The 27,420-nt window shown below is 42.4% G+C and overlaps 1 protein-coding gene across 1 annotated transcript in view; it reads right to left on the bottom strand.

The window, feature by feature from the left end:
- Positions 1–27,420, bottom strand: part of nr5a2 (nuclear receptor subfamily 5, group A, member 2) — a 64,852-nt gene that overhangs the window by 18,322 nt on the left and 19,110 nt on the right. Inside the window, exons 5-6 of the mRNA XM_070908266.1 lie at positions 8,202–8,321; positions 3,639–3,786 (exon numbers count right to left, since the gene is read on the bottom strand). Of these exons, the coding sequence (XP_070764367.1) occupies positions 3,639–3,786; positions 8,202–8,321 (268 nt within the window). The remainder of the gene's footprint in view (positions 1–3,638; positions 3,787–8,201; positions 8,322–27,420) is intronic.

Raw genomic sequence — 27,420 nt, 5'->3', positions numbered from 1 at the left:
TACTCTACTTTTTAATGAGCAGAGTTAATTCCCCCTAAAGTGGAAAGAAGAGCATCTTTCTTTTCAATTTCCTCAGACTTAATTTTGAACTTGTGACCTATTTCTCACCTGGCCATATATACAACAACCTGTCAGGCTTTCTATTAGGCCTTTAAGCCTTTTAAAGGAAATCAAAGGCCCATTAACAGCGTTCTGACACCATACAACAACTAGTAGTAATCCTTTACTGAACTCTGACCCAGGCAGCACTCTCTCTCTCTCTGCCGATTTGTGTGTCTCTTGCTCAACACCCAACACACACAATCATTGCTCGAAGTCCTACAAACACTTAAGAGATCAATGCTCTTAGAGTGATAATCTCCTCCTTGACAGAGGGTGAAAGCCTTCACTTAAAACAAGCAAGGAGTGACAGGGGACAGAGAGAGAGAGCGATAGAAAGAGATAGATGTAGAGAGAGAGACGGAGAGAAAATATAAAAAAAAAAAAGTTAAAAAAAAAGAAAAAAAAGAAGGAATGTCTAACCCTGAGGACAAACACACACACAGATCAGGACAAGTGTCTCCTCTCAGCTGGAGTGACATCTATATCCCTGTCTTTATCGACAAGTGGCTTAACTAAGGGCTCTTCTGGCAGGGAGGAGGTGACTGATTATCCATCCACAGACAGAGAGAGAGAGAGATGGAGAGGGAGAAGGTTGTAGAAATACTGAGAAAAACCAAGACAAACAGAAAGATAGGGAACAAAAAAAGAGGAAGGGAGACTGCACCACTACCTCCATGACTCACATGGGAGAGCAGTAGTGGTCATAGTGGTACTAGCAATGCTATTAGCACAGACATAGTATAAGCGATCCAACCATATTGCATTGGTTTTTTTTTTTACGTCCAAGTTTTTTTTAAATTCTTGCATTATAGAAAATATCTGCGCATGGCAACTACAGTATGATTGAGGTTATGGAAAGATCAATCTTATGCCAAAGTAAGCATGGTTATGTTGGGCTAAGTATGTTTAAAGTTAGGAAAATTAAACATTAATTTAGGGCTGGAGAAAAATCATGGCTTTAGTAGTAGTAGTCGCAGGAGTTGAGGCAGCAGTAGTAATTGTCGTGGGAATTTCAGGAAAACAGAAGACTGGCATAGTGATAGTAGTATTACTATTACTACATATTCAAGCAGTATCTGTGATAGGAGTAGCAGTAAGTAAGTAAGGTAAGTAAGGCAATAGCAATAATGAAGAACAAACAGTAGTTCCCAGTATTAAACATGTGTCATAATGAATACACCCCATTTATATCATCCATAGCTGAGAGTACAGTGACCTGTGTAAGAGATGAAATAAAGCAAATAAAGAGGCAGAGTCTAATCTTTTAGAGCAGCAGTCAGTGCAGAGCTACTTTCATGCCTCATTTCACTACAATCCTTATTAATTGCAGGCATATTAATGTGCTTGTAGTTCAAAAACAGCTGTGTGAGCATACACACAGATGCATGAATACACACACACACACACACACACACACACACACACACACACACACACAAATCTCTGCTCAGCTGTGTGTGATATTAATCAGATCAATTCTAAATCTCCTGGCTTTACATTACTCAAGCCCCTCACCCTCACCACCTCCACCAACACTGATCCCCTCAGCCATCTCTACGGCGCCTGTGTCGGGCTTCTTTTGCGGGAGGCCTGGGCACGCCCGAGAACAGGCACTGCCGGGGGCGATACACATCCCTCAGGTGAGCCTTTCATTATGGATGATGTTTCTGCCAAATTATTTAGACCCTGAGCCCGAGCAACACCCCCGCCCCATAAAAAAAAAAAAAAAACCCACACAAACAAACACATGCATGCACACAGACAGACACACACATTTCAAAGCCCCCACTGCAATCCTCCCCACCCCACCTCTTTCTTCGCTGCACCACAAACACCACTAACACAAACATTAATCCTGCCTGATCACCTCAGTGTGTGTGTGCGCTTTTGCCTAGCAGTTCATTAGTTCCTCTTTCTTTGTTTAGAGGAGGTAAAGAAGTGAAAGTGTGACCCAGGTGGATTACAGATGGATGGAGGGAGGAGGTGGCTAAGGATGAGGTAAATATTCAACATATGTATGCCACTGTTTCTGTCAGTGCTAGAAAGGGGCCAGGTTGAGCGAAGCTACCTTAACATCATTGGCTTCAGTAATGCAGGATGTTAAAAGAGATTTGGTCGAGTGTGTGTGTGTGTGTGTGTGTGTGTGTGTGTGAGTGTATTCCTCAGAGGCCATTTGTTGCAGACTTGTTAGGAAAGAGACAGAGATGACAGTCTCCTGGCAATGGCTGACCTTGGCTTAGAGAGTGGAGAGCAGCTTTGGGATCTGAGCACACACATACACATCAGTATACCCCTTCTCTTCGTCCCTTAACTCATTTGACTACTTAACCCTCCACTTCCCTCCCTTCCCAAATCCCATGCTCCCTCTCTCTTCACAGCCTCAGTTCCATCCCACCTGTCCATCCCAAATGTTTCACGGTACCTCCCTCCCACTCTGTCCCACTTCATAATTCTCTTCTCATATCTCCTCCCTCTCATCCTTTCCTTCCTCTCTTCTTCCCCCCTCAGTTGATCTCTATCCCCTCCAACTCCTTTCCTTTCCGGCCCTCCAAAGCTCAAGTGGAGAAAAAATCAAATCAAATCACTCCCATTCCCTTCCAACTCCTCATCCTCTGCACCTGCTTTCACCCAACCAGCTCAAAAGGCTAAATAAAATGCCTTCATTCCTTCTCTTTTGGAGGTTTTGAAAATCTTAATCATGCATCTTTTATCATTTATGGCCTCTAATACTGCTGATCCAGGAAAATATACTACTGCTGCACCCATTGCACACCATTAGAGAGAGCAACGGCTAAATCCCCCCCAAAAAGTTAACAGTCAATATTTTACATACCCAACTCATATTGATGTACCCCCTCTCTCAACAATAGTTTTCAGAAGAGGCACATAGATCTACTGCCAATAATTGTTTTTTTGTTTTTTGTTTTTTAACTTATGAGACAGCTAATAGATAGAAAGCAAGTCTGGCTTTAGTGAATGTCTCAAGAAAACAAATATGAAACTTTTATTTACAGTGCATGAAACACTAATGTGTAAAAGCTTGCCTTCTCCCTTTCTTTGTTGGAAGAGGACCATACCTCGCCTCTTTCCTTCCTCCCTTACTTTCTCTTCCTGCCTTCCAGACCACAGGTCCCTTCCTTCCTTCCTCCCCTCCCACCTCCTCTCCTCCTCCTTCCTTTCCACCCCCTCCCTCTCCTGCCTATAGATCTTTTACCAGTACCAGGAACCTGCCCCCCCCCCACACCTTCCATTTCCTTTCTCTCCCATCCTTCCTGCTTCTTCTATCACTGGCATCACTTTGATCCTCATCCTCTACTCTTACCTCAGGAGAAGCAACTTTATTAGGGGTAGGAACAATTGCCAAGGAAACAAATTGGAACTACTTAGTTCCTAAATGTGTTCCTTGGTTCCTGGTCTAAAGAGGCCATTATGTCTTTGGTGACCTGCTAAGGCTGAGGAGGACCATGAACCATTATTTCCTCTTTTACTGCAGCTCCCCCTCAAATCTTCCCGCTTCAGGGCTTTCAGAGACTCACCCAGGCTGAACAGGACCAGGAACTTGAGGCAGACAAACTCCCGTTGGTCCAGCTGCAGGGAGCGTAGCTTGGCCACCAGCTCCTGGGCGTGGCTCAACAGGTTGTTGAGGGTGGCTCCTGCCTGCGAAGCAATCACTGCATAGTCCACCTGGAATTAGCAGGGAGAGAGTTATGTAACGAGATGTTCAACGTCAAAGTGAGTCAGATTGGAGTTTAAACACAAACAAGATTAGAAGTACCCACTGGAGTTTTTCACCACATATAGAACACCATGTCAACGACTTTTTCCATAGCTTGTTACCAACTTGTAGGGTAACTCGGCTAGCCAGCTACATAGATAACGTAGTAGTAGTCTAGATGCTGCAGACTTGATACATATTAACTTCCCTTTCTCTTACTTTTCCACTTGGTTTCAGCGTGTCTAACTGTGGATAGCTTATCTCTGCCCATTCAAGGGTTATTCCAACCAATGAAAATATATCTAAAACCCCAATTTGCAAAAATGATTGACAACTATACATAACACATGACTGTACCCTGAACACATCACCACCATGAGCCATCATGTAATGATTTTTTTTTTATTCCTGTACCTACTCTACTGACCTCTCAACACGGAGTCAAAAGCTTTAGTCTGTCTGTCAGAGTGTGAGACACTGGCGGATGCGTAAAAAATCAGCTGCAGGCAGTAGGTTTTTGCAGTTTAACAGTTTTTTTATGACAAGATGCTGTGGGCGTATGGAGAGAGCATCACCTCCAACTTGTTAGACCTGCCAGATCTGACTACTCTCTCTGATCTCAGTTATACAGCAAAACAAAAAGCATGCATGCTGAGACACAACAAAAAGACATGATGGATGGATGGATGGGTGGATGGATAGATAGATAGATAGATAGATTTTAGACCCCTCTTTCTTCCATCTGTCCAAACGCACATACGTGCACATGTTCCTTTTTCAGGTGCACTCCATATCTGCCACTGCAGCACATTTGTCTGGGAGGCAAGTCCTTAGCTGCCACTCAAAGTAAGCAGGACCATATTAAATTTTTATATTTATTGACAATTCATTAACATAATTGACTGTGCTAGGGTTTCCAGGGGAAGGTAGATGTTGGCGTGCGCAGTTCCTAAAGCTCAGGGAGGAAGAGGGTCCCTGTGAGCCCCCATTTGCAATTAAAAACACCCTTGGATGTGGAATTTATTTATCGTGTAAATCAGATGAGCCTGTTTTTCATCTGTCTGAAGAAGGGAAAGTAAAATATATGTTAACAAATGTTTTTCCTCTCTTCTTGCCTCCTTTTCTGCCATTTCTCTTTTACTACACTACTGTACCTCTCTCCCAATTCATCGTTAACTCCTTTGTCCCTCTCTCTTTCCTTCTTCCCACCTTCAAGACGGTAAGAGTTATGACTCGGTGGAAAGCAGACACTGCCCCCCTTCCAAGGTGTCAATCAATTTACATAAAATCAACTGTGCATGAAATAACTTCATTGAAGGATTGGACTGTTGATGGTGATGCCTTGGGTTATTGCCTTCTAGCCTTAAGTAAAAAGAGAGGGGGAAAAAAACGCTATAATGTCACTATAGCAGACTTAGCACTAACCCTGGTGACCTGCGTATCAGTCAATCAATCAATACTACTTTATTATCCCTCCTGGAGAGACATAGAGAGTAAATATATGAATAAACCTTCAAATCTTAACCCATCATGAATACGATTAACAATCTTAGAAGAACATTAAAGATGAATATGGAAGGTGAGATCGGTTTGATGCGTAGAGGGCTTTGATGTGTGTGGAGGACGGGGATGGAAAATGTACCTTGTTTGAAAGCGCAGAAATCTGCGACTGGCAGAGGAACGTCTGCTTTTGCATTTCTTCCACATTTGAATTTCATGTACACCAGGAGCGTTGTGCTATCAAAATATCAAGATTTTCACACCGAGAACTGGCTGCCAAGCTGTGAGGCCTTGCTTAATCATTCAACAGTTCAGTCCAATCTTTGTCATTTCATGTTTGCATGCATTTGTACAAGTTGCACTGTGTGTTTGATCCTATGACAGTATAAAGAAGCCTCCTTTCTTCCACCCAAAACTTAAAAAAAAAATCCACTCATGGCCATTTCTCACTGCTGTTGGTGACATGACGCCATGCAGCAGCTCAGAGAAAGACAGAAAATAAGAAAAGACCAGAAATTAGCAAGTGAGGAACATAAGGACAAGAGAAAGTGCAAAACAGAAACCCAACGGCAGGCTATAACAGTAAATCTGCTGGTCCCATGGATTTCTTTTCAAAGGTCAGTATGAGTGCAGCGTGTGGCTGACGAGAGCAAAGAAGGGCTTGATTCAAAGCAAAAGGGGACAAACATCAGCCCACATTTCCTTTTGAACAAATCTTTTGTTCTAAAGTCACATATTTCTGCCAACGTGAGGACTTTTAAGTTGCTCTCAAACCAAACTTTATAAACTTAAACATTTTTTCTGTTATGATATGTGGCCTTATAGGGATTTATCAAGACAATTATTACAACAAAATGAAAAAGGGTCGACAAAAAAAGTACATTTCATCACAAATAAGTGACCGTGACAGTCTTCGACGGTCCAAGTTTTGACTTGAATTGTTTTTTGATTACATACACACTATACTGTGAATGAGCAGGCAGCACATGTGTTTTATTCAAGAAGACTGAAGTTGGCAGTCTCATCGACTTCTTATAATATCCCATAGACCAATATGATGAGCATACTCAACAATCAAGTTATTTGCACATTACAGACCAATGAGGCCAATGCTCGACGCAGTATGTTGGTTCAAACAGTCAGTATGTGATTTGTTGTGTGTGTGTAGCATTTTAGCTTTGGGTGATGCTGCTGCTGTGTTCTAAATATCCCTGGTGTTATGGTTGTGCTGTCACCCCTGGCCAGGCAGAGAATAATAGGAAATAATGAACTGTTTCAGAGCCTCACACACACCCACACACACGCGCACACACACACACACACACCAGCTGTTCATTAACCAAAGTATGCAAACGAAACCGCCATCCTGCGCCTCCCCTTATTATGAGCCCCCGTCCTTCTCCTCCTCCTCACCGCACTGGTCTCTTCACACTGCCTCTCTTCTCCTCATCTCCTCCTCGATACCTCTACATTTCACCTCCTTCTACCTCGCTTCTTGTCCCCCACCCCCTGTTTTTCCCCTCCTGTCCTCTCTAGTCTTACTTATGTCCCGTCTCTTCTTTCTCATTTGCTTCATTTCTATGTTCTCCTCTTTTCTTCCTTATTTCCACCTTCCTTACTCCTGTCTTCCTTCTCTTTTCTCAACAGACCCCTATCTTTTCCTCTCCCCTCTGCCGTGTTGCCCCCGTTCTCAGTCCTCCATCTCCCCTCCCCATTTTCTCCTCTTCACTCTCATTTTCATCCCTTCTTCTCCTTTGCCCTCTGCTTCCATCAATGCCATCCTTCTTTCCTCTCCAACGCTTTCCTCCTGCCCTCATTGTGAATCCACACTCTTCTGTTTTTGTCTTCCATCATTTCTCCCACTCTCCACCACCTGTTACCCCAGTACTTCTCCTTCTCGTCACCTGTTCATTTTATCATCACCATCCTTCTGCATCAAATAAATCTAGATTGTAACCAATTTAAAAAGTGTATACTGGTACGATGCACATTTCTCCCAACGATTCCACTATGATAGTATTATTTACCATGGCTTGTACTACTCACCACTACAAGTACCACTGCTTATTTACCACAGGCAGTACTTCTTCTCCTATTCTGAAAATCTATCCCTGACCTTGTCTTCATTCAGAATTGTGGAATTAAAGCAGGACCTTTCTGTATACAGTGCACTTGTCTTGCTTCAATATTTACACCAACTTCTATTGTTGTAAAACATTTTGATGGAGACCAATATTTTTTGGAGAGCTCAGCCAATCGATAATTTATGACTTCTCATCTCACTGACAGCCACGCCACTGGTCTTCATGATGAGCAGTTTCATGTCTTTGTGTGTGCATGAGATTATGAAAATCGCTGAATGCTGAAGAAGTCTTTGCTGCGTGCTCTGGATGTGTGTGTTCACTGTTTGACATTGTGTTTTGTGAGTGTGTGTATGAAGCAACAGAAAACAGCATCACAGTATCATGATGTGTTGAGGACCTCCATTTAGGCTTCAGGCATCAGCTCTCACCAACTTCCTCAAAGGCCCCAGTAAAACAAAATAACACACTTTGCCACATTCTTTATCTGTCCACCCACTCACTATGCTGCAACATACGTAACCTAGTGCCTTATTTATTCATTGGCAGAGTCTTCATGCACTGAGAAAAAAAATGCTAAATTGATTATTCTGGTGACATTAGTATATATCTATAGGCATAATCTATTTTTAATGAAGCGGTGACTCCTGTGTGGTGGAGTGATCAATAAGGCTTTAAGGGAAATGTTGAGGAAGTGTTGCAGAGTCCCTTGAGGAGCGAGTGATGCATGGCTGGCAGGGTTTTGAAGGAAAAAGGAAAGGTTGGAAGAAGGAAGGTTCCAGGGTGGGGTTTAACCAACTCACCTGCTGGCCAGTGACCAATAGGATGGAGCCCTCCTTGGCATGCACCACCTGCCGGAAGACGTGGTCGAGGATGAGGAGTTCACTCCAGCAGTTCTGCAGCAGCTTCATCTGGTCGTCCACCTGGTAAGAAATACAGAAACACATCAGGTCAACTACTTGACTTTCTCCCCCTACAAAGCTGTAACAAACCTCCCTGTTAGCTCAGTAAATAGATATTAGCATCTAGCGATCTGGTCAGAGCCCTGGATGTTAATAAGATGGTTGACAGAAACTGACGAGTGAGCCAGTAAAAGTCTGTTTGTAAAAGTAAGACAAGTGACACTGTTAATGTGCATTTAAGGCTATTTAATAAATACTGCACTAGCTTATCAGGCTCTGTGATCAGTGCTTTGCTGAATAAAAATTCACCTCTAAAAAGTCTCTTTTCCAAATACTAAAAATGTCTTGTGGCATCATCTACCATCTCTGCCTATCCTTGGCTCGATTGTAAATGGGAAAATAGTCAATATGCACTTGGTTACAATGCAAACTGTTGATTTGTCCCTGCATTACAAAGCTCTGAACATTTATTGTACTTGGTGGATAAAACCATTCTGAATTTTGAGTGCTGGTGACACAAAAACATACCCTTGAAAAATAAAGTCTCACTTTAGGAAAAAAGTTTACTGTTTTGTTATTTCAGTTTTACGTTCAAACAAATAACAGTTATATCCTGTTATTCATGTGTAAAATGAGAGATTCAAAGCTTTCACTCAAACACGGGACAAAATCAAGTGTCCCACACTCAAAACATAAAGGTGAGGCACTGTGTCAGTTGTGCACCACAGATATTGTTTTTTTCAACAAAGCTCAAAAGTCCCCTGTACACTCTTTCTCAGCTTTCTCATGTGAACCTTTCACCACTCAGTTAAGCACTTTGCTATGTGCCTGATTTAACAATGTTGCTAGGTTTATCTGTTTGCCCATTGCCAGTAGTTTCTGAGTGATTCCACAGATGATAATGATTAAGTAGCCATTTTCCCCCCCTCCTGAATGCCAGCCGCTGGCTCCCAGGGACCTGCCAGGTGAGCTTGGGAAGCTGGGGCAGGTCAATCGGTGGTTCTCTACACCAAAACAACCCCCTCCATTGTAACCGTTAGTCTCTTCCCATGCCTGGCTGTGTTAATCATTACTTCACATAGCCAGACTCAGACAAAAAAAGGCCACAGTGAGAGAGAAGGAATGAGGAAAATGTATGAGAGGTTCTTTCTTTCTCCCCCTTTTTCTATCAACAAACATTGTCCTCTTTGTGGTATCATTGGGAATAATGTGTCTTTCTGGGCACACTGTGGTTTTGTGGTGATGTTAATTACTTTGTTGCTTTGAGTCTGTGAGAACTTTCTGTGACGTTCATTGCCAATGTCACTTGTAGGGTGAAGAATGTGGATCGATGTTAAAAACCTTGTGACACAGGCAGGTGCAGCATGAACACTGCTGAAAGGAATTTCTTTTGACCTTAGGTACAAATTTGATGTCAACAACTGTACACTTTATTACCTTGTACGACATGGCAGTGGTTGTGGCCAAGTCTGAAATCTATTCCTTGTTGATTGGGATTGTTATGACTGGTGATTGGAGGCTGGTGTCAAACAGTGTCTGTTTCCTTTGAGGAAGACATAACAATAGCCAGATCATACACACTGTTGGAGGACATGAACACTTTGGCTGCCCATTGTCTTTGGCCACAGCTGCCATTCGGTTTTTCTGATTTAGGTAACTCTTAAGTTTTACGTTGTATGAGAGCAGCATGTGGAAACCAACTATACAATCCAGCCAGTACGATCTGTTAAGATTGGCTTTGTTTCCTATTTTTTGGGGGTCCCACAGATCATATCGTTGTATGAATAAAAATAATACAGGTCATTAGGGTTATCAAAGTTTAGTGGCTCCCATCATGCCTCTATAATGCCTACATGTGGAATGCTTAAGTCCCTCCCATTTCTCTTTTATCAAATGACAAAGCCTCTGTGACCTTTTCTAACATTTCTGACAGTATCATGGACTCTTTTTGCCTCCCTTCTCCTCCTCCTCCTCCTCCTCCTCCTTATACATCTATTTTTTGTACTGAGCGTCTCAAGCACAGGATGAAAAAATTCAAATGCCTTCATTAAAACCATCAGAGAGCAAGAAAGGCAGTCAAAGGAGGGAATTCTCTACGCTGTTCCCCAATCCTCTTCTCTTCGTCCCTCCATCTACCCTGGAAGCACGTGTAACAGTGTGCATGTGTGTGTGTGTGTGTGTGTGCGGACGGATGGGTACATGTAAGGCCCAGGCTCTTCAAAGGACCCCCCCTGCATGTCAGCAGTGCTGGCAAGTGTCGGGGTCCTCATCAAAGGGCTGTCCTCACTCCGCCTGCCTGGAAGCTCTTCTCTGACAAGAGGCCTGGGTCATCAAAGGGGGGCAGCTCAGAGGGGATGACGGCGGGTGATAGCAGCCGAGACGAGGGCTGGGGACACCCGCCTGGAAGTGGGGGACTGGTGACAGACAGACAGGCGTGAGGGCGGGCCAGGGGTTGGGGTTCAGTTCGTTGACCTTTTAAGTGCCAGCGACATGAGCTGTTTCCCTGACAAGCTCTTCCTTTGCTCTGTCAAATGAGCAACGCTCATGGCGCCTGATCTTACACGAGCTGCTGCCTGCTCTCTCAGATAATATGAACTTTCTGACATGGAGTCGTCGACCGCTTCGTCTTGTGTTTTCAACAAGTCTTGAATACTATCTCTGCCAACATTGACTGATTGCCAATGACTGATTACAACCTTTCTCAATTTTATTTTTTCACAATATGACACTACAAAGTTCAAATCAGCTGTTTGTTGAACTCAGTAGGAGCAATAAAACTGATTTATTTAGTTGGTTAATTTTTATCTCAGAACATGGTCATGGAAAATTTAGATGACGCTGCCAGTTGCTGATTTCCTGTTTCCAGCAATATTGACTCAGAAGGAAACAAACTTGTTGTGTTGTTATTCCGTAAGTGTTTCCCACTTCCCTATTTTGCTAAATTGAAAACTTACTATATATAGAATATAATTCTGTAAGTGAATTACTTTGAAGGTTTTCCAGGAGCAGCATAAAAATACTAGTACAGTAAATACTTTTCATAGTCTCATATTTTTACTCCTTGCATGCTCATTTCAACCAAATGGGCTGCTGATGAAAATAAATGTTTTTCTTTTGTTGAGTCTTGTTCTTGAAATATTTACCTATAACAAAAACTTACTCTGAAATTGTTTATTGCGTAAAGGTTAGCGGGCCTTGACCTGACGTGAAAATGACACGTTTTGTGGTTGAAAAACATAATTTTGCCTTTGGAATCAAAATGTACTAATTTAGTTACACACATAACACATAACAAATTCACAGCAGAATTTTCAACAACATAAATTAAGGAGTTTTCTACTTTTGCTTCCACCGTATGCATGTGGACAATCCCAAGTCTCCACCTGTCCTTGGATGGAGCAAAACTCATTATAAGGATTTAGCTTCTATCATTCACCCTGATACAGAAAACACGCGCCCCAGAAATCGCTTCAAACTGGCCTCAAAATCCACATTTAAGGCTACTTTTCAAGGTGTGATCTATTTAATATTTTAATATCATCACCAGTGTTTGGTTAAAAAAATGAGAGAAATTCCAAGCAGGAACTTCTACTTGCAGCAGCCAGCAATGAAAAATAAATATCCTCCAAGAAACCAATTTAACACCTTTATGATCGTTCAGGCGAGTGGGATCAATGCCAGGATCAATCGCTTAGCCCATAGCTTTTGTTCAAAACCACTGCCTAAGATTAATGGGATTTTCCAGAGAGAGAGGTAGAAAAAGAAAGAGAGCGTGGGTTAGAGGGGGAATGAAAGTGCCAGACAGGGAATGAGAGAATGAGAAAAGACTTGGGGGAAATTGGGAAAATAAAACATAGTGATTAAGAGCAGATATTCCCTCCATTTCAGAGCAAATGTAAATTAATTGGAAATAGAGCATTCAGATGCTTGCTGACAAAAGTAATGTTTATTCATAGCCCCCTGCTAAGAGTAGAGCAATTACCATGGTGTGTTGAGTCAAAACAGGCCAATGTAGTAGAATCTTTTCCCCCCTTTCTTGTGGCCGGGTTTTGGTCTAGTGCCACGAGCATTGTTAAGCTTCGTACGGTACGGCGGGCTTTAACGAGAGTACACAGCTGGATCTGATTTTAATAAGTAGTTCCATTTTTGATGTGGCCTAATGAACAGATTAATGGAATCTCCTTCTGTGGAGCCTTAATGAATGGAGAGAATCATGCTATTTTTTTTTTTAACAAGGGGGAAAACACACACACACACACACATACACACACACACACACACACACACACACACACACACACACACACACACACACACACACACACAGACCATGAGTTTATCTGCCTCAAACAACTTGTACATAAACAACTGTGCTTCCATCTTTCCGTCTCTCTCTGCTGGACAAGAATCAATGCTGTCTCGGAGTACTACAGGTGAGGTTTGAAGCTGACATCAATGCTCGTGCGTCTCTAGCAGCCATCCTTTGGTGCAGTCCTGTCTTGGCATCTGTTCGCCTTGAGCCAAAGAGGCCCTGTATTCACCTGGGAACAGGCATTAATTCACCTAGAACAGCGCCTGTAGTTCTCAGAGTGCTGCGAACAATTAATTATGTCGTGCTTGAATGTACTGTAGCTCATTTCCAGTTTGGTTTGGTAATTTAATTGAAAAGAGTCTCAGTGTGAGGTTCCATCGCCAACAATAGGATGTTGTTGGTCATCACTGTATCACAAATCATGGACTGGTTGATAGTTTTCTTGTGGAAGCGCATTCAAGCCTAATAAAATACAAATCAAATCTTACTAACACTTTATTGTCTTTATTACCCTTCCTATTGTCTTAACAAAGACCATATTACAAGGAAGGCAAAAAGGTCACAGGTCACTATTGACTCAGTGTCTTGTTTTAAATGAAACAGCAAATGCTTCTAGAGTCCCTCTGCAAATCATTTCTGGCAGCCGTGACTTTCAAAAGCCACAAATAGAGTTACATCCATCAGAAAAAACAACAGAGTGAGCGACAAAATCCCCAGGACGTTCCAGCTATGTGACCTGGTGGGAGGGGAGAGGTGGCCTTTGGGTGTCCATGTTTTAAAACTATGTCCTGCTACTAGTGTCCTACTAGACACCCCCCCCCCCCCACACACACACACACACACACACCCCACCTCCCAAAAACAGCTCTTGTTTATCATGGCATATAGTTCATGTGGGCCTCGATCTTACGGCTGGTGGAGTGATAAGAATGCTGGGAAAATGTGCAGGTGGCAGGTGGCGCTGCTAGTTGGGGCGGGAGGGGGTGCCTGAAGAAAGGAATGATAATACTAGAGATAAAATACTGAGCAACCAGCCTCAGTAAAATCTGAATTTGTCAGCGAGCAGACAAGGTGGAAGATTAAAGCTCCCAAAATCATTATTTACTTGTTGGTTACTTCCTTTTTCCTGCAACTGTAGCTGACTTTTAGGATGCAGATTTTCCAGTGCTACTGGTAGTGCACTCAAACTGTGAATCAACATGAGCAGCAAATTGTCAGATATCCATTCATTCCCTATAGAGGTGAGCAGAAACTCAACTGTGCGGACAGTTAAAAATTGGCCTAAACTAAACTTTGTATTCTCGTTTCAAATGTCCTTTCAGTGGAAAATGAAAGATGGCCATTAAAAACGTTTTTGATTACACGATGATGCTTGGACAAAGGTTAATGTGCGTCCTTCACTCTGTTGGTTGAGGTAAAACTTGCACATAAACTTGAGGGTACAGTATGTATAAATAGTGGATTTTGTTTGTGTGTGAAAGAATGAATGGCCACCAAAGAACAACTCTTTTCACTTTTTTTATGATGTGTTTTACTGACTTCCATGAGGTCTTTTTTATTTTCTGTAGTATTTCAAACATTCTCATAAGATTGGACTGACATTAGGAAAGAAAGTAAGAATCTGCCATCAGAAACAAAACATCAGGCAATCAGATACATTAATGCATATCTCTCTAAAAGAAAATAATCTAGCAGACTTACCATCAGTTTGATACTACTTACTGAGATTAATACAGTGAATGTATGCTATGTATTTATGTATGTGACAGTATATGTATATCGTTGCATGCATGCCTAGCAACATTTCATGTCACTGGCACCTGTTTGTTGGTTGCATGTATCTCTAATCCAACATATCAGGTAGTGGAGAATGCCTGAGGTTTATCTCCGACTGAGCGCACAGAAACCTTAGACTGTTATTATGTCCCTAAACAGCCATAGAGATGCCACAGGCCATCTGTGAGCTCAGAAAATATCACCATTGTCACAAGAAGGCCTTGTGTCTGCAGAAAAGTCGTTTTCCAACTTCAACAAGAAACATTTTGTGAAAAATAAAATGTATTTTTCTTTTTGAAATCATTTTGTTTCTAAAGCTCACTTCAGAAACACTTACATGTACTATCCATTAGGAGTAAACAAGTGGATAATGTGTGTGGCTTAGAACCAAGGCAAGGACTTGGACTATGATGTTTCAAAGACCACCTGGTCAGTTGGGTTTCAGGGTTCTGTATCTAAAGCCTAAGAAATGGTACTAGGTCTTGATTTGTCTTGATTCGGAACTAAGGACCTGTGTCCCCATGCACTGATTTTGTCTTTTTGGCATTAGAGGATGACCCAAATAATATTTAAAACTCAACAGTAGAAATCTTACTTATTACATTTACTCATTACTTTTGCTGCTGAGTAGAAATTATGTTACTGACAAGAAACTCAAATGTCAAGAAACTGTTTGTGTTAGGACATCAATAGTCTACAACCTCTTCTTCTACGAAAAACATTTGACAAGGTGTTTTGAGTGAGCCTGTGTGTGCCAGTGCACATGATCTCACTGTGTGTTGTATTGAGAGCAGAAACCGCTTTGTAAGAGCGAATGAATGCTGTATTATGTGTGTGTCCACGTGTATTTGTGTGCCCACGTCTGATCGATATTGCCGCAGCACTGAGATTGATCGGTTCCCACGGTGACTGCATTAACAGACTCTGGAGGCTGACCTTTGACCCTGAGAACACTCTGCTTTAGATTGGCTGTGCTGTCTCCCTCATCCGTCTACACATCCTGACATTCTTCTTCTTGTCCCAGGCTTGTGGTAGAAAGTGAAAACAAAAAACCTTGCCCTCCCTTCCCTCCTTTTATCCTTTACGGCATCCTTTTATCCCAAGCCTAATAAGGTCTTCCTGCTCTGCCTGGGCCTCGCCTCAACACACAGTGATATAAGGCCACTACAGCTACAGGAAATGCAGTAGCTGTCTATGGTAGGAAACCAGTGTAGCAATGTGTGCACTTAATAAATATGCAAATACATAACAAGTAAATAACAAAGGTGTAGAGGAATCTTGGACGGATCACGGCACATAACGTTGTTAGCTTAAGCCAGCTAAGCACACAAACACATCTGTGAGAATCCACAAGAAGCGCGGCACTACAATCATGAGGCAAGAAAAACAAAGTATCTCTGTGGGTCTGTGTGTTGCAGCGGGAAGAATGTCTTGTTTTCTCAAGGTCGCTGACGATGGCAACAAACCTTCTTCTCTGTCTGATATTAGTGCAGGGATTTGAGGATGAACCAAGCACACCCAAACTTTCCTATTCCGTTTTTACTTGATGCATAAGCATATGAAAGACAGAAAAATCAATAAGGCAAGAGAACGGACCAGTGAGAGGCCAGACATGAATTTCAATTGATATCTTGTCATGCATGCAATGTTTATTGTTGTCTGCCACGGCTAGTCTGTTTACTAGATATGTACAAAATCTAAAATTTCCAGGTAGTGTCTGCCAGCTTTTTATTATAATAATCTATGGAGTGTCTGAGAAGGTTAATCTCAATCATCCAGGTGGTAGAGTGTCTAAAGAATGGCGAGTTGGGCTCAACTTTGTTCAGAGATCATGAGGTGAAAGAAATGAAAGAGAACTCCAGAAAAAAATTAGGTTATGAGAAAGAAATGTATGTACTGTTTCCTCATTTCTGAAGAAAGTTAATCCATGAGTGCATGGCTTAGAGGAAAGGAGTTTTTTTTTCTTTTTGAGAGCTATTGTTTTCAGGATACCTCAGAAGTGGACTACCTACCCCCCACCACATACACACACTCTCGTACTCTCACACACATGAAATCTCAGGGCTTAGAGCTAAGAAGCTATCAACTAATTATCAAAAACACAGAGAGGCCCTAATCAATTATTCACATGAACATTAGACCGCTAATACACATGCAGCCCAGGGAACAGCATCTCCCGAAAGTAACCCTTCCTCCTCCTTCACTCCAACACACACACACACACACACACACACACACACACACACACACACACACACACACACACACACACACACACACACACACACACACACAGATGCAATCATGTCAAGACCTGCATACTTACACAGAGACACACATACAAATGCTTGACAGTAATATCTATACCTGCATACATACACACACTTACATACACACACGTGCAGCCTCCAGCTTCCTTCCCGCCACTCCACTCTCTTGCTCCACTCTCATGCTGTCCAAATGTAAAATGAGTTGTGCGAGTAGACTGTCTATAAGGTTCCTGGCTGGGAGGTACTGATCATAGAACTCCTATTGATCCATCAACACCCCCCCAACCCCCCACAGACTCCCCAAGCACACACAAACACACTCCCAGAGCGTAATCTACCAGGCGATTCCTAGGCATTATAAGCCCCAGCCATTGAATTTTCATGCCGTGCAATCATTATTTTAGTTAATGCTGCAATTTATGACTTGGTGTTTGTGTGCTGAGTGTGAAAGGTAGGTGGAGGGGATGCAATATAAGGAGGGGAGGAAGTGAATGTGTATGTATGCAAGTATGGTTATGACCCAGTGCAGATTTCTCGGTTTGTGTGTGTGTGTGTGTGTGTGTGTGTGTGTGTGTGTGTGTGTGTGTGTGTGTGTGTGTTGTTTAAAAGTGGGGTTTTGCACTCACTTTATTATACGGTCACGACACTGTCAGATGTGAGTGAGAAAGAGGATTTATGTGTGTGCATGTATGAATTGTGTGTATGTGTGTTTTTGTACAATTGGGTGCGTTTGTGTCTGTGTGACGGTCATTGACAGACAGTGGGAAATGACCCCATAATCCTGACCGTCTGTGCGTTAAGAGGAAGAGAAGACAAGAAAAAGAGGAGACAAGGAAGACAACAGGCTAAAGGCTTCCCCCTTTTGTATTATTCAGAACAGTAGAGACATTCTTCTTTAACTCTCTCTCACACACACACACTTACACACATATGCAATATACCTTAAAACAGCTTAGATGACCAAAGCTGTTTTAAAATGCAGAGACTGATGCAGTCATGCTTTCTGTCTGAGAGGGCGGGAGACACAGATTCCCATTAGTGTTTGACGCGCTGAGATGGGTGGGTGGGTGTGGGGGGGGGGGGTTTGATGGTGAGGAGGGGGGTTGTGAGGGAGTTTAGGTGGTGGTGTTTTAGAGCAGGCAGCTGTGAATCCACAACGTGGCACAGCTCCAGAGATCACTAGGATTACAGCCCTTGATACACAAATTATATATCTGAATTAACTAATTGAGCATTTCCAGAGCTCCTGTGATATGTAAACAGTTGAAGTACAAGGAGCACGAGGGCATCAAAACAACAACGGCGCAGAACAGATGGAGCCCTGCTCCTCCCTGAAGTGCATCTCCAGGCTTCGTCTGACAGAAACTGCCATGAATTCATCTGTATTATGAGAAAGACGTCTCTCTATAGCACTGCTGCAGCAGTACGAGGCCTAGTGGTGCTGCTGCTGATGTGAAGTGCAGTGCAACATGTGGCATATGAAGTATTGGCCTAAGGGAAGGTGAGGCTGCGGCTTGCCACCTGAAAGCCTCGTCTTTTTTGGTTTTTGTTCAGCATCCCTGGTTCATTTCTAGAGGTTTAACGGTGTTGTCGACACCCTTCTCAGCAAGTCCCCTTTCGGCATATTCGGTTTATTGCTCGTCATTGTTTCAGCTTGCTTGAAAAGCCTCTTTTTATCCCCCTCTGAGAGGGCGCAATCCTAAAAGAACGCTGGACTGTAATGCCTATTATTACTGCCATGCCTTTATTTCACATGTGTGGAATCATTTATCCATGGCTCGTGCCAGTTTTGCAGTTATGGTGTTTTGAGAGAAATGGAGAACGAGATTGACAGATTGAGAGATGATGAAGAGGGAATGGTGTGAGAGTAATAAAAAAGTCCTGATGTAGTGTAAAAGGAATAAGGAGAGCAAGAGCAAAATTAAAACCAGCAAGGAAAGGAACGCTTTTAGTAGGAGCAGGGAACAGGTGTCTTTGTCCTTCTATGCTGGTGGGGCTGAAGCCATTTTCTCGACTGGGTCGTTGTTTGGCGTGCGGCCCCATTGAAATTTCTCGCTCGTCGTCACAACACAACCACAGTGTCTAGTGTTACTCCTATGAACTGCATGCATCAGTCATCGGTGCGCAAATTCAATCACCCGCCTTCCCAGTTGAATATAAATACCCCTCCACTCTTCAAGTGTAAAACTAGCCGGCAGGCTGTCGACTCCACTGTCTTATCTATTGTCTCCTGGACCCTCAACCCCCACCCCCCACCCCATGCTTCCCCACTCCCTGTCCAGAATAGACAAGCTGTAAATAAGCATCAAAAATAGACGTTGGGGGACAACTGTTGACAGCCCAGTGACGAAAGCGGCAGACACAGGCATAACCTCTAGGCAGGCTGGATTACACGCAGATAATTGAGGCCACGCAACATCATAACATAAGAAGCTAGGAGTACTGTTTCTTTTTTCTTTTTTTAATTTATTTTAACTTATTTGAAGAGTGAGTGGAACAAAATATTTCACTGAAGAGGTTTGCCATTCGGTATCATTTGAAGAGTCCAATTTTTACCACTTTACCATTTATATTATATGTTTCATGAAGTCATTGTTGAAATACATTTTCTTCCAGGATTGCTTCCACACTAAACAACACTAAACCTCCACTCAACATGTTTAACCTAATTTGAATTAGAGTAGCTTGTATTTCCACCTAATCGTTAGGGTTAGGGTTAGGGCTGTTTTCATTCAAACAGAGTAATATGGGGTTTATGAAGTGAATATCAATTATTCTGGCTCACAATACTTTAATTTTTTTTCATTATGTAACTATTTAATAGATGTCTCCATCAAGTGTTGGGTTTCTTATTTCAACGTGAAACCCTTTTTTGCAGCTATTTATGTTTTGACGCTTTCCAAACTGTGTCTTTTACAAAGATGAGATGCAGGGCAGCGCAAAAGAGGAAGATAAATTAGCTGACAGGTTTTGCATAGTTTTGTGTGGTGAGTTTAGTTTAGAGGTTGAGGGTCGGCGTAAGGCTGCAGCAGCCACACCTCGGCCCCTCTGACCTCCAGGAAACCCTATAGCAGGGAGCTATTTAGGAGCAAAATGCCGGCACTTCTGTCTGTATATTTATCACTCGTCTGACAACATATCGCCACCCTCAGCCACCAAGCCCGCCCGCAGATAACAATTCTTTTTACGAGGATCACGTCTAATTTGTCCTTTGCTGCTGCAGACTGTGAGCACCACTTTTTTGGCTTGCAGAGTTTCTGATGGGAGGCACTTTGGAAAGGTTCCTGCATAAACTGTCGATTTAACACGGCTCATAACTATAAGCACAGCAGAGAGGAGGAGAGGGGAGGGAGAAAGTTGCTTTGTACTTTTGTGGAGTGTGTAAAGTGTTTGCATGCTGTTGAGTTGATTTGTTAGCAGCCCAGCCAACTAAATCAAGTCCCCATATCCACTTTGTTTACCCATTTTCTTTGTCTCTCATTCCCACTTCTTCTCTGCCTTTCAATTGCTCTCTCTCTCTCCCTGCTGATTTGACTGACTGTTGCCAACTTGTGAAACAACAACCGTGTTAGTTCGGGGCCACCGAGGCTAACAGCACAGCCTAGTCACCTGCGTCACCCTCATAACAAGCAGCATGACCTGCCAATAAAAAAGGCTTTTACCCTGATCGTCCACAAACAAGACTTAAACACAACCTGCTCTTTCTCCCGCAGAATGCCCAAAGTGCTCGCAAATGCGAATCAGGCTGTGTTAACTTACTTGAAAATGAAAAACTACAGAAGAGGTGGAGGCAATTTTTGCTTTTCTTTGCTATTTCATCAGCAGGGGTTTGAAGAGGAGGGTGAGATGGAGAAAGGCAGAGATATATGGAAGGTAAAAAAAACCCACATCTCTTCAACAGGTTCAGCGGGGTGGTGCAGACACTTGATCCATGCAACAATGTCATGTCAGTGTCCATATGCAAGTGTTCTCGCTGACCTGTGCTTACATATTGAGTGAGAATTTCAGTTAATTGTTGGAACAGTGAAGAAATTAAAGGAAAGAAATCCTTGAGTGAAAGTGAAGAAGTACAAGGAAGAGGAAATGTTGTTGAGGACAGTTGAGTCTATCATTGCCTGGAGCTCTGTAAACTTGTACTTCATGACAGCCTTTCATCCCTCATCAAAGCAACAAGTAGATGAGCAGACTTTGCGCATGCTAAAACCTCCCAACCCCCGTCGTCTCCTTATAGCTGCCGCTCCTCTGGGACGGCGACCTTAAATCTTCTCTTTTAACAAGTTTCCTGTTCTTCCTTCCGGCCTCCTGCAGTCCCCTGGGGTTGGCCCTACGGGACCATTCCAGTATTTGGAAAGGCTGTATCTTAAAGCTCAGTCTACAACCATCAGGGGACGTGAGGAGGACATTGGAAAATTTGATTTTTGTCAGAACAGTGGTCGTCTGCAGTCAAACAGTCAAAGCACGGCAGACGCTATTGGAAAATTCAGACTTTGGTTAATGCCAGGAAATAACACATGTCTGCAATTGCTATCTTGTCATGTTGCACACAGTGGAATAAGGACTTTTTCAATACCAGTATCCTTCTGAGACACATACACAGTATGTGTGTACATATATGTATATGTTTCACCTGTGGGACCAGTGGGGGTATTGCTTCATGGTTTCAGTGCCTTGCTATGGTAGACTTCAAGACACATTCAGGAGGTCCAACCTGTAGCTTTCCAGGTACAGAACAGCCTCAGTTCTGTCTGATTTACGCTCTTTTTTTGACTGACCACCTAGTGTCTTTGAAACAGATGAAAAAAAATCGACTTTTTCCATTTTGTATTGGTAGTATTGGGAAAAAAAAAATACTGTTTTACAGTATTTATGAAAAAAAGAAAGAGTGATGTCTTCTGCAATGGTCAATAATTTATGAATGAAAAGAGGCCTTTGTGAACCCCCTCCCCACCCTCTCCCTCCCTACAACTCCCCAACCTCCTGCTCCTACCCAGTGCGACTGATCAAACAGATATTGTTACCACTAAAATAGCAACTTAAAAAAGCACACAGGCGGCCATAAGACCTGCCTGCAGCCTGGGAGAAAGACTGACAGTGAAAGGGGGGGCTAGAAGAAAGAAACAAAGAAACAAAGAAAGAACCTAAATTAATTGAACATTTTGACAATGTCCTGACTACAACAGCAAGAAATTGTACAGGAGCCAAGGGAGTGTGTGTGTGTGTGTGTGTGTGTGTGTGTGTGTGTGTGGGGGGGGCAATACTGTATGTGTATTTGTGCATGTGTGTGTCGGGGTGGTGGGGGGGCGTGTCATCTATCACTGGACAAATGCTGGGCTGTGGGGGGTGTTGGTAGAAGCGGGGGGGGGGGGGGGGGGGGGGGGGGGGGGGGGTTGTCAGCCAGAATGGTGCTGCTCCTCAAATGAAATAATATATCTTTGAAAGCCTACGCCCCGCGCCAGGCCCCGGGCCCATATATCAAGCCCAAGAGCGTCTGGTGGATCCGCTCCAGGCCCATTAACCTTCCACCTGTTTCCCCCTTACACCCCCACCCCACCCCACCCCAACCTACCGGTCCTCTTTTCACCCCCCCACACCCTCCCCTGTTGTCCTTCACCATGCCCCCTCTCCTCCTCCTTTTGCCCTTGGTCGTTGCCTCTCGCAGCTCCTTGTTCATCTTCCCATTACCCCCCCACCTTCTTGTCTTCCTCGTTTCCCTCTTTCTGTCCTTCATTCTCTCTCTCTCTCTCTCTCTCTCTCTCTCTCTCTTTGTCTCACTTTCTATCTCTCTTCATCTCTCACGGTCAACTCTTTTTTTTCTGCCTCCCTCTTCGCTGCAATATCTCTCTCTCTCTGTCTCTAACTCCATCTCTGAGTCTGTCCTCTCTTTCTCTCATGGTCACTTTCAAACTCTAAATCATTCACTCCGTCTCTCTTTCTCTCTCTGCCTCTCAGTTTCAATCTCTTGTCACAGTCTTTGCTCTTCTCTCTCTCTGTACTCCTTCTGTAACTCATTTAAACTCCCCGTCTCCTTCCTACATCCCTCTTTCTCTCCCAGTCCTTCTCTACACAATCTTTCTTCCCAACTAAGGTAAAGCAAGCATGTTATGGGGTGTGTGTGTGTGCAGCACAGCCTGCCGAATAATTCAAATGCAATGGACCAGGGACACAGTTACAAATCTCTGCCAACTGCATGTGGCCGCCAACCCCATCACGCTTGCAGTTTGTCAGGATTGGGGTGTCGGGAGGGGAGGTTGTTGCGGGGGGACCGTTGACCTCTATGACAAGACAGACATTGCAGCTTGAGGCTCTGAATCTGTGTGTGTGTGTGTGTGTGTGGAAGGTGGTATAGATATACCACTTCCCAGGGTTCACAGATCACGCCTAAAACGGATTATTAATTTCCACCCAGTTATGGGGTGTGAAGAAAAAAAGAAAAGGTGCAATCAGCGGTCAAAGCAGGACAGGGGCAATACACCCCCCTCCCTCTCCAACACACACCCGCACACTTGGTTGCACCTTGAAATTAAACTACTCCTGGATAGGTCATGGAAAACAAGGCATGTGTGTGCGTATGAGGATAACTGAGACTGTAAAAAAAAGAGCCTCCAGTCTGAACATGGCGGGTGGGTGGTGTAAGTATAATTTCACTAAAGTAAATTCATGTAGTATTTATGGATGTAGATGGAGGGGAGGTGAGGAGGGGGGGAAATTATGCAGCAGGGCTGAGTGGGGGGCGCATCAGAGGACCTTACATTATTCACTCAGGTAAATCTATAAGTGGAGAATATTCAGGTGTGAGATGTGAACATCAGCCCCCCTCTTGCCCCCACCCCAGGGATCTGTCACACTGCGTGATTGACTGACGTGCAGCCGCTTAGAGGAGTCGAATAAACTGGCGGAGAAGAGTATGTGTTGTAAATAATTCTACTGAATAAAATGCTCGTCTTATTTTTTTTAGGTTGTTGCAGATTTCTGTGAACCTTTTGAAATTTGAGTTGGAATTCATGACCAAGTCAACTGAATAAAAGAGGACTTATCTGAAGGCTGGACAGATGGTGCACTTTTTTTTAACCCTTGAAAATGTATTTATGTTTAGGTTATGATTACTTGAATTTGTGCCTGATCAAATCAAATTCAGCTCAATTGAACAAGACTGAATATTTAACACACATTAGTTTGCGGTCAATAATATCATGTTGTGCTTAAAAGTTACAAAAAATGTTTGGAAATGTGTTGAAAAATGAATTTAATATTTACATTAAAATTTTATTCAAATAAGAAAATCAACAGTGTAGTTTCTTTAAATGTTTTGACAGTTTCTTTTGACATTTAAAAAAAAAAGTGACATTCAATGTGCTGAATGGTATTCCTGTTAAACACCCTTGAGCCAGACACTAGTCTAACCAAATTATTATTATTATTATTAGTCTGCATTTCATTTATTTGTAGGAAATAATAGTTGACAGCTGAAAGAAAATGTGAAGAGAGAGAGAGAGGTGGGGATGACATGCAACAAAGATGCAAACTGTGGATGTTGCAATCACATGGTCAGCGTCTTAAACCCCCAGGCCACCCTGACGACCTGAGCCCTACCAAATTAAGGATGATGTGAGTAAAAGAGTATTTTGTTATTGCAATGAAATATAATTTTGCCTTTGATCTGGTTTTGCGTAAACACCAGTTATATGCCTGTCTTGTTCTATGTTTACATGCATTACCTCATCCCTTTCCTGCCCTTTTGACCTTAATGTTAATTTTCTTTAACTGTCATCTCTCTTTTTTTGTTTGCTTTCCTCTTCTGTCTTTTAGTATCCTCCTCTCCTCTGTCACATCACCTTGTACATTTTCTCCCTTACCTCTTCCCTCTTTGTTATCCCTTCTCCTTTCCGTCCCTCTCCTCCGCTCTCACATTCCACATTCCTCCTCTACTCGTCTCCTCTCTCATCTCCCCTCTTTGTTTCACCTCTGTTCTCCTCGCCTGTCCTTTCCTCTCCCCGGCCATCTGTTTATCCAATATGGCCGTCCCATCTCAGCTGGGAGCTTTCCCAGGGAACAAGACTTCTAATACAGTTCCTCCTCAACTTAATGGCCCTTAGTTCTGCTTTTGCCATTCCCGCTACATGCAGAGAGACAAAACTGAAAAAAAAGAGACAGAGAGGCACAAAAACCTGTCTGGATCCCCCCAAAAAACTGTCCCTGGATGACTAAAATAAACAGTGAAGCCACATTTCAAAATGTCACGGCTATTTTCCTCCCTGCTGCACTTTTATCAGGTGGACGGACTAAATATATGTATAAAGTTACACGGTATTTTACTGAAGACAGATTCTTAACGACATGTCATCGTTAGCATGACTGAAGTAAAAAGATTGTAGTTCAGAGTCACACACAATTGTCTTATTGCTGTTGTTAACAGTTAGGATTTAGACAAAATAATAGAGATGCCTTAAAATCTCTGAATACAAACTTGGGAATTATGGTGCTTTGCCTTCATGACTTCTTCAACCCTCTTTGAAATGTTGTGATACACATTATAAAAGGTGGATTTTCTGGGGCTCAATTCTGAAGTCATTTTTGAGGCTGAAGTTTGATTTTTTTCATTTATTATATTCTAGTGCCCCTGCTACAAAGCGTAATCTTGCAAACACTGTTTCATTTTTATGTGTTGGCATGAGCTGTAATAATTTCCAGACCACACCTGCAGTTCAAAAATTATTTGTTTTCTAGGTTTGTCAGTTGGTTCATAGAGCTTAAAACTCAATATACATATACAGGGGGATACAGAAAAAAAACACACTGGATTACATAAAAGTATTTTCTGACGTGGTCATTTCCATGACTTCATCAACCTTTGTAGGTTGTGTGTTGACAAGTCACACAAAGGTGCTTGCTGTCCCAACACCAAGACACACATCCTTTTTATTAAAGGGTGTAGAGAGGAAGGGGGTGGGGTGGTGTGGTGAAAAGGGAGTAGAGTTTGGAAGGTAAGATATAAACATATGAATCATCAATAGTCCCGATTGCCCTGCTAAATTCTCCCTCTCATTGTGTTTGTGGTGGGAGTCAGGTCAGCCATCCCAGCGCTGGAACAATGGAGGAGAGGGGAGAGGGGAGCACTGGACCAGCTACAGTATGAGTCACTCTCACGCACACACACACACATACACACATGCACACAGTTTAAATACACATGCGAACACCGGCAGCAGTTGTCCACTCTCATATTCAGCACAAACAAGAACGTTAGAAGAGGTGAGGCTGTGTTTACAGTCTTCACAAAGAAAGCATGACTTTCTTTTTTTAATTCTAAATGTTCAGTTATTTACATTTTGTCAACCAGTAACTTTGATAATTAAAGTGAAGTTTGATAATTTACCTTAGTTGTTTGTAAGACAAACTCTCACTTATCTTATAATTTTATCTCTTACAAGGGCAGTTTTGCAATGTGTAAATTTACTCGCCTGTTTATTTTCAGTTTTTTGTTTGTTTTGCTTTTGCTTTTTCATTCAATGAAATGTTTTAACTAAGCTCTTGATTTTTTTCTAAAATGTCTACATGTATTTTTTTCATGTAATGTAGATCTTGGGTTATGTTTTATCAAACAATATTACACATTGTCATAGGCTTTATAGAGAAGAGGTGAGGACAAAGGAAAGTAGAAATAATTTTAAAAAATCATATTCCGATCTCAGATAGTCTGGGATGTACAGACTTTTACACAACACTGATTTATGACATTCAATGCATTTATGAATCTTCGTTATGAAGTGCACTGTCCCCTCATCTATTTCTGCTTCACTCAGAGAATTCCTATATTTCCCAGAATGCCATCCAATAAGTGAGCCCTTACAATTTTGTTTTACAGTTAGTTTTTTTTTTTCCTTTTGTATTTTCAAATCAAGAAAATTCTGAAAAAAACAGTTTCACTGAGGCTATTGTCAATAAAGAAGCTGTGACCTTTTAATGCCACCAAACAACAACATTTATGCATAAAGTCAAGATGCACTATTGTCAGGAGCTGCCTTTAGAAAGCATTTAGAGTGGATTTGTCCTTTCACAGACTAACTTGTCTGGTTGGCGGTTGGCACCAGGGCAGGCAGAGGGGTTCATGGCAGGACAGGGGAGGATGGAGAGGGGAGGGGTGGCAGAGTACCAGCCCTGTGCTAGCAAATGTCACTGAGAGACAAACACATGTGTTTCCCCCCTTAGAACACACTAAAATACCGGCATATACTCTACACACGCACTGGATTAAGCACTGGTAATATGCTTTCATATACCTTATACAAACTATGAAACACATCCACGCATTTCCTGCAACACATACTCAACAAAATGTAATGTAATGTGTTCTGCAAAATGTAGATTTTTCAACGATGAGGTCAATAATTGTCAATTGACATCAATACACTTCTGCAATACTTTTTTGAGGAAATAACTGTTAAAACGAGCCCAGATTTGTTAAACAACAATCCAATCTTTCAATAAAAAAATCAATACACACATTAAACAACTGACCTAAATCTGCACTTGTAACAACATTAATGTGTTGAAAAACACAAACTCAGACTTTGTGATTAGGAACTCACAATAAGGGCTGAATAGACTCACACACATTGAAAATATAATAGGTTTATGTACAAAGATATCTAGACAGACATAAACACAAACGCACCTGTTTTCAGCTCGCTCAAAATTTTATTAAAATAACCACAAGCAATCATGACCTCAGCCCTGCCAAAACCTCCCCTCATAACTACACTTT

The sequence above is a fragment of the Enoplosus armatus genome, chromosome 7 (assembly GCF_043641665.1).
Source record: "Enoplosus armatus isolate fEnoArm2 chromosome 7, fEnoArm2.hap1, whole genome shotgun sequence".
In the NCBI taxonomy this organism is placed as follows: Eukaryota; Metazoa; Chordata; class Actinopteri; order Centrarchiformes; family Enoplosidae; genus Enoplosus; species Enoplosus armatus.
This window is presented reverse-complemented; position numbering and strand designations above follow the sequence as displayed.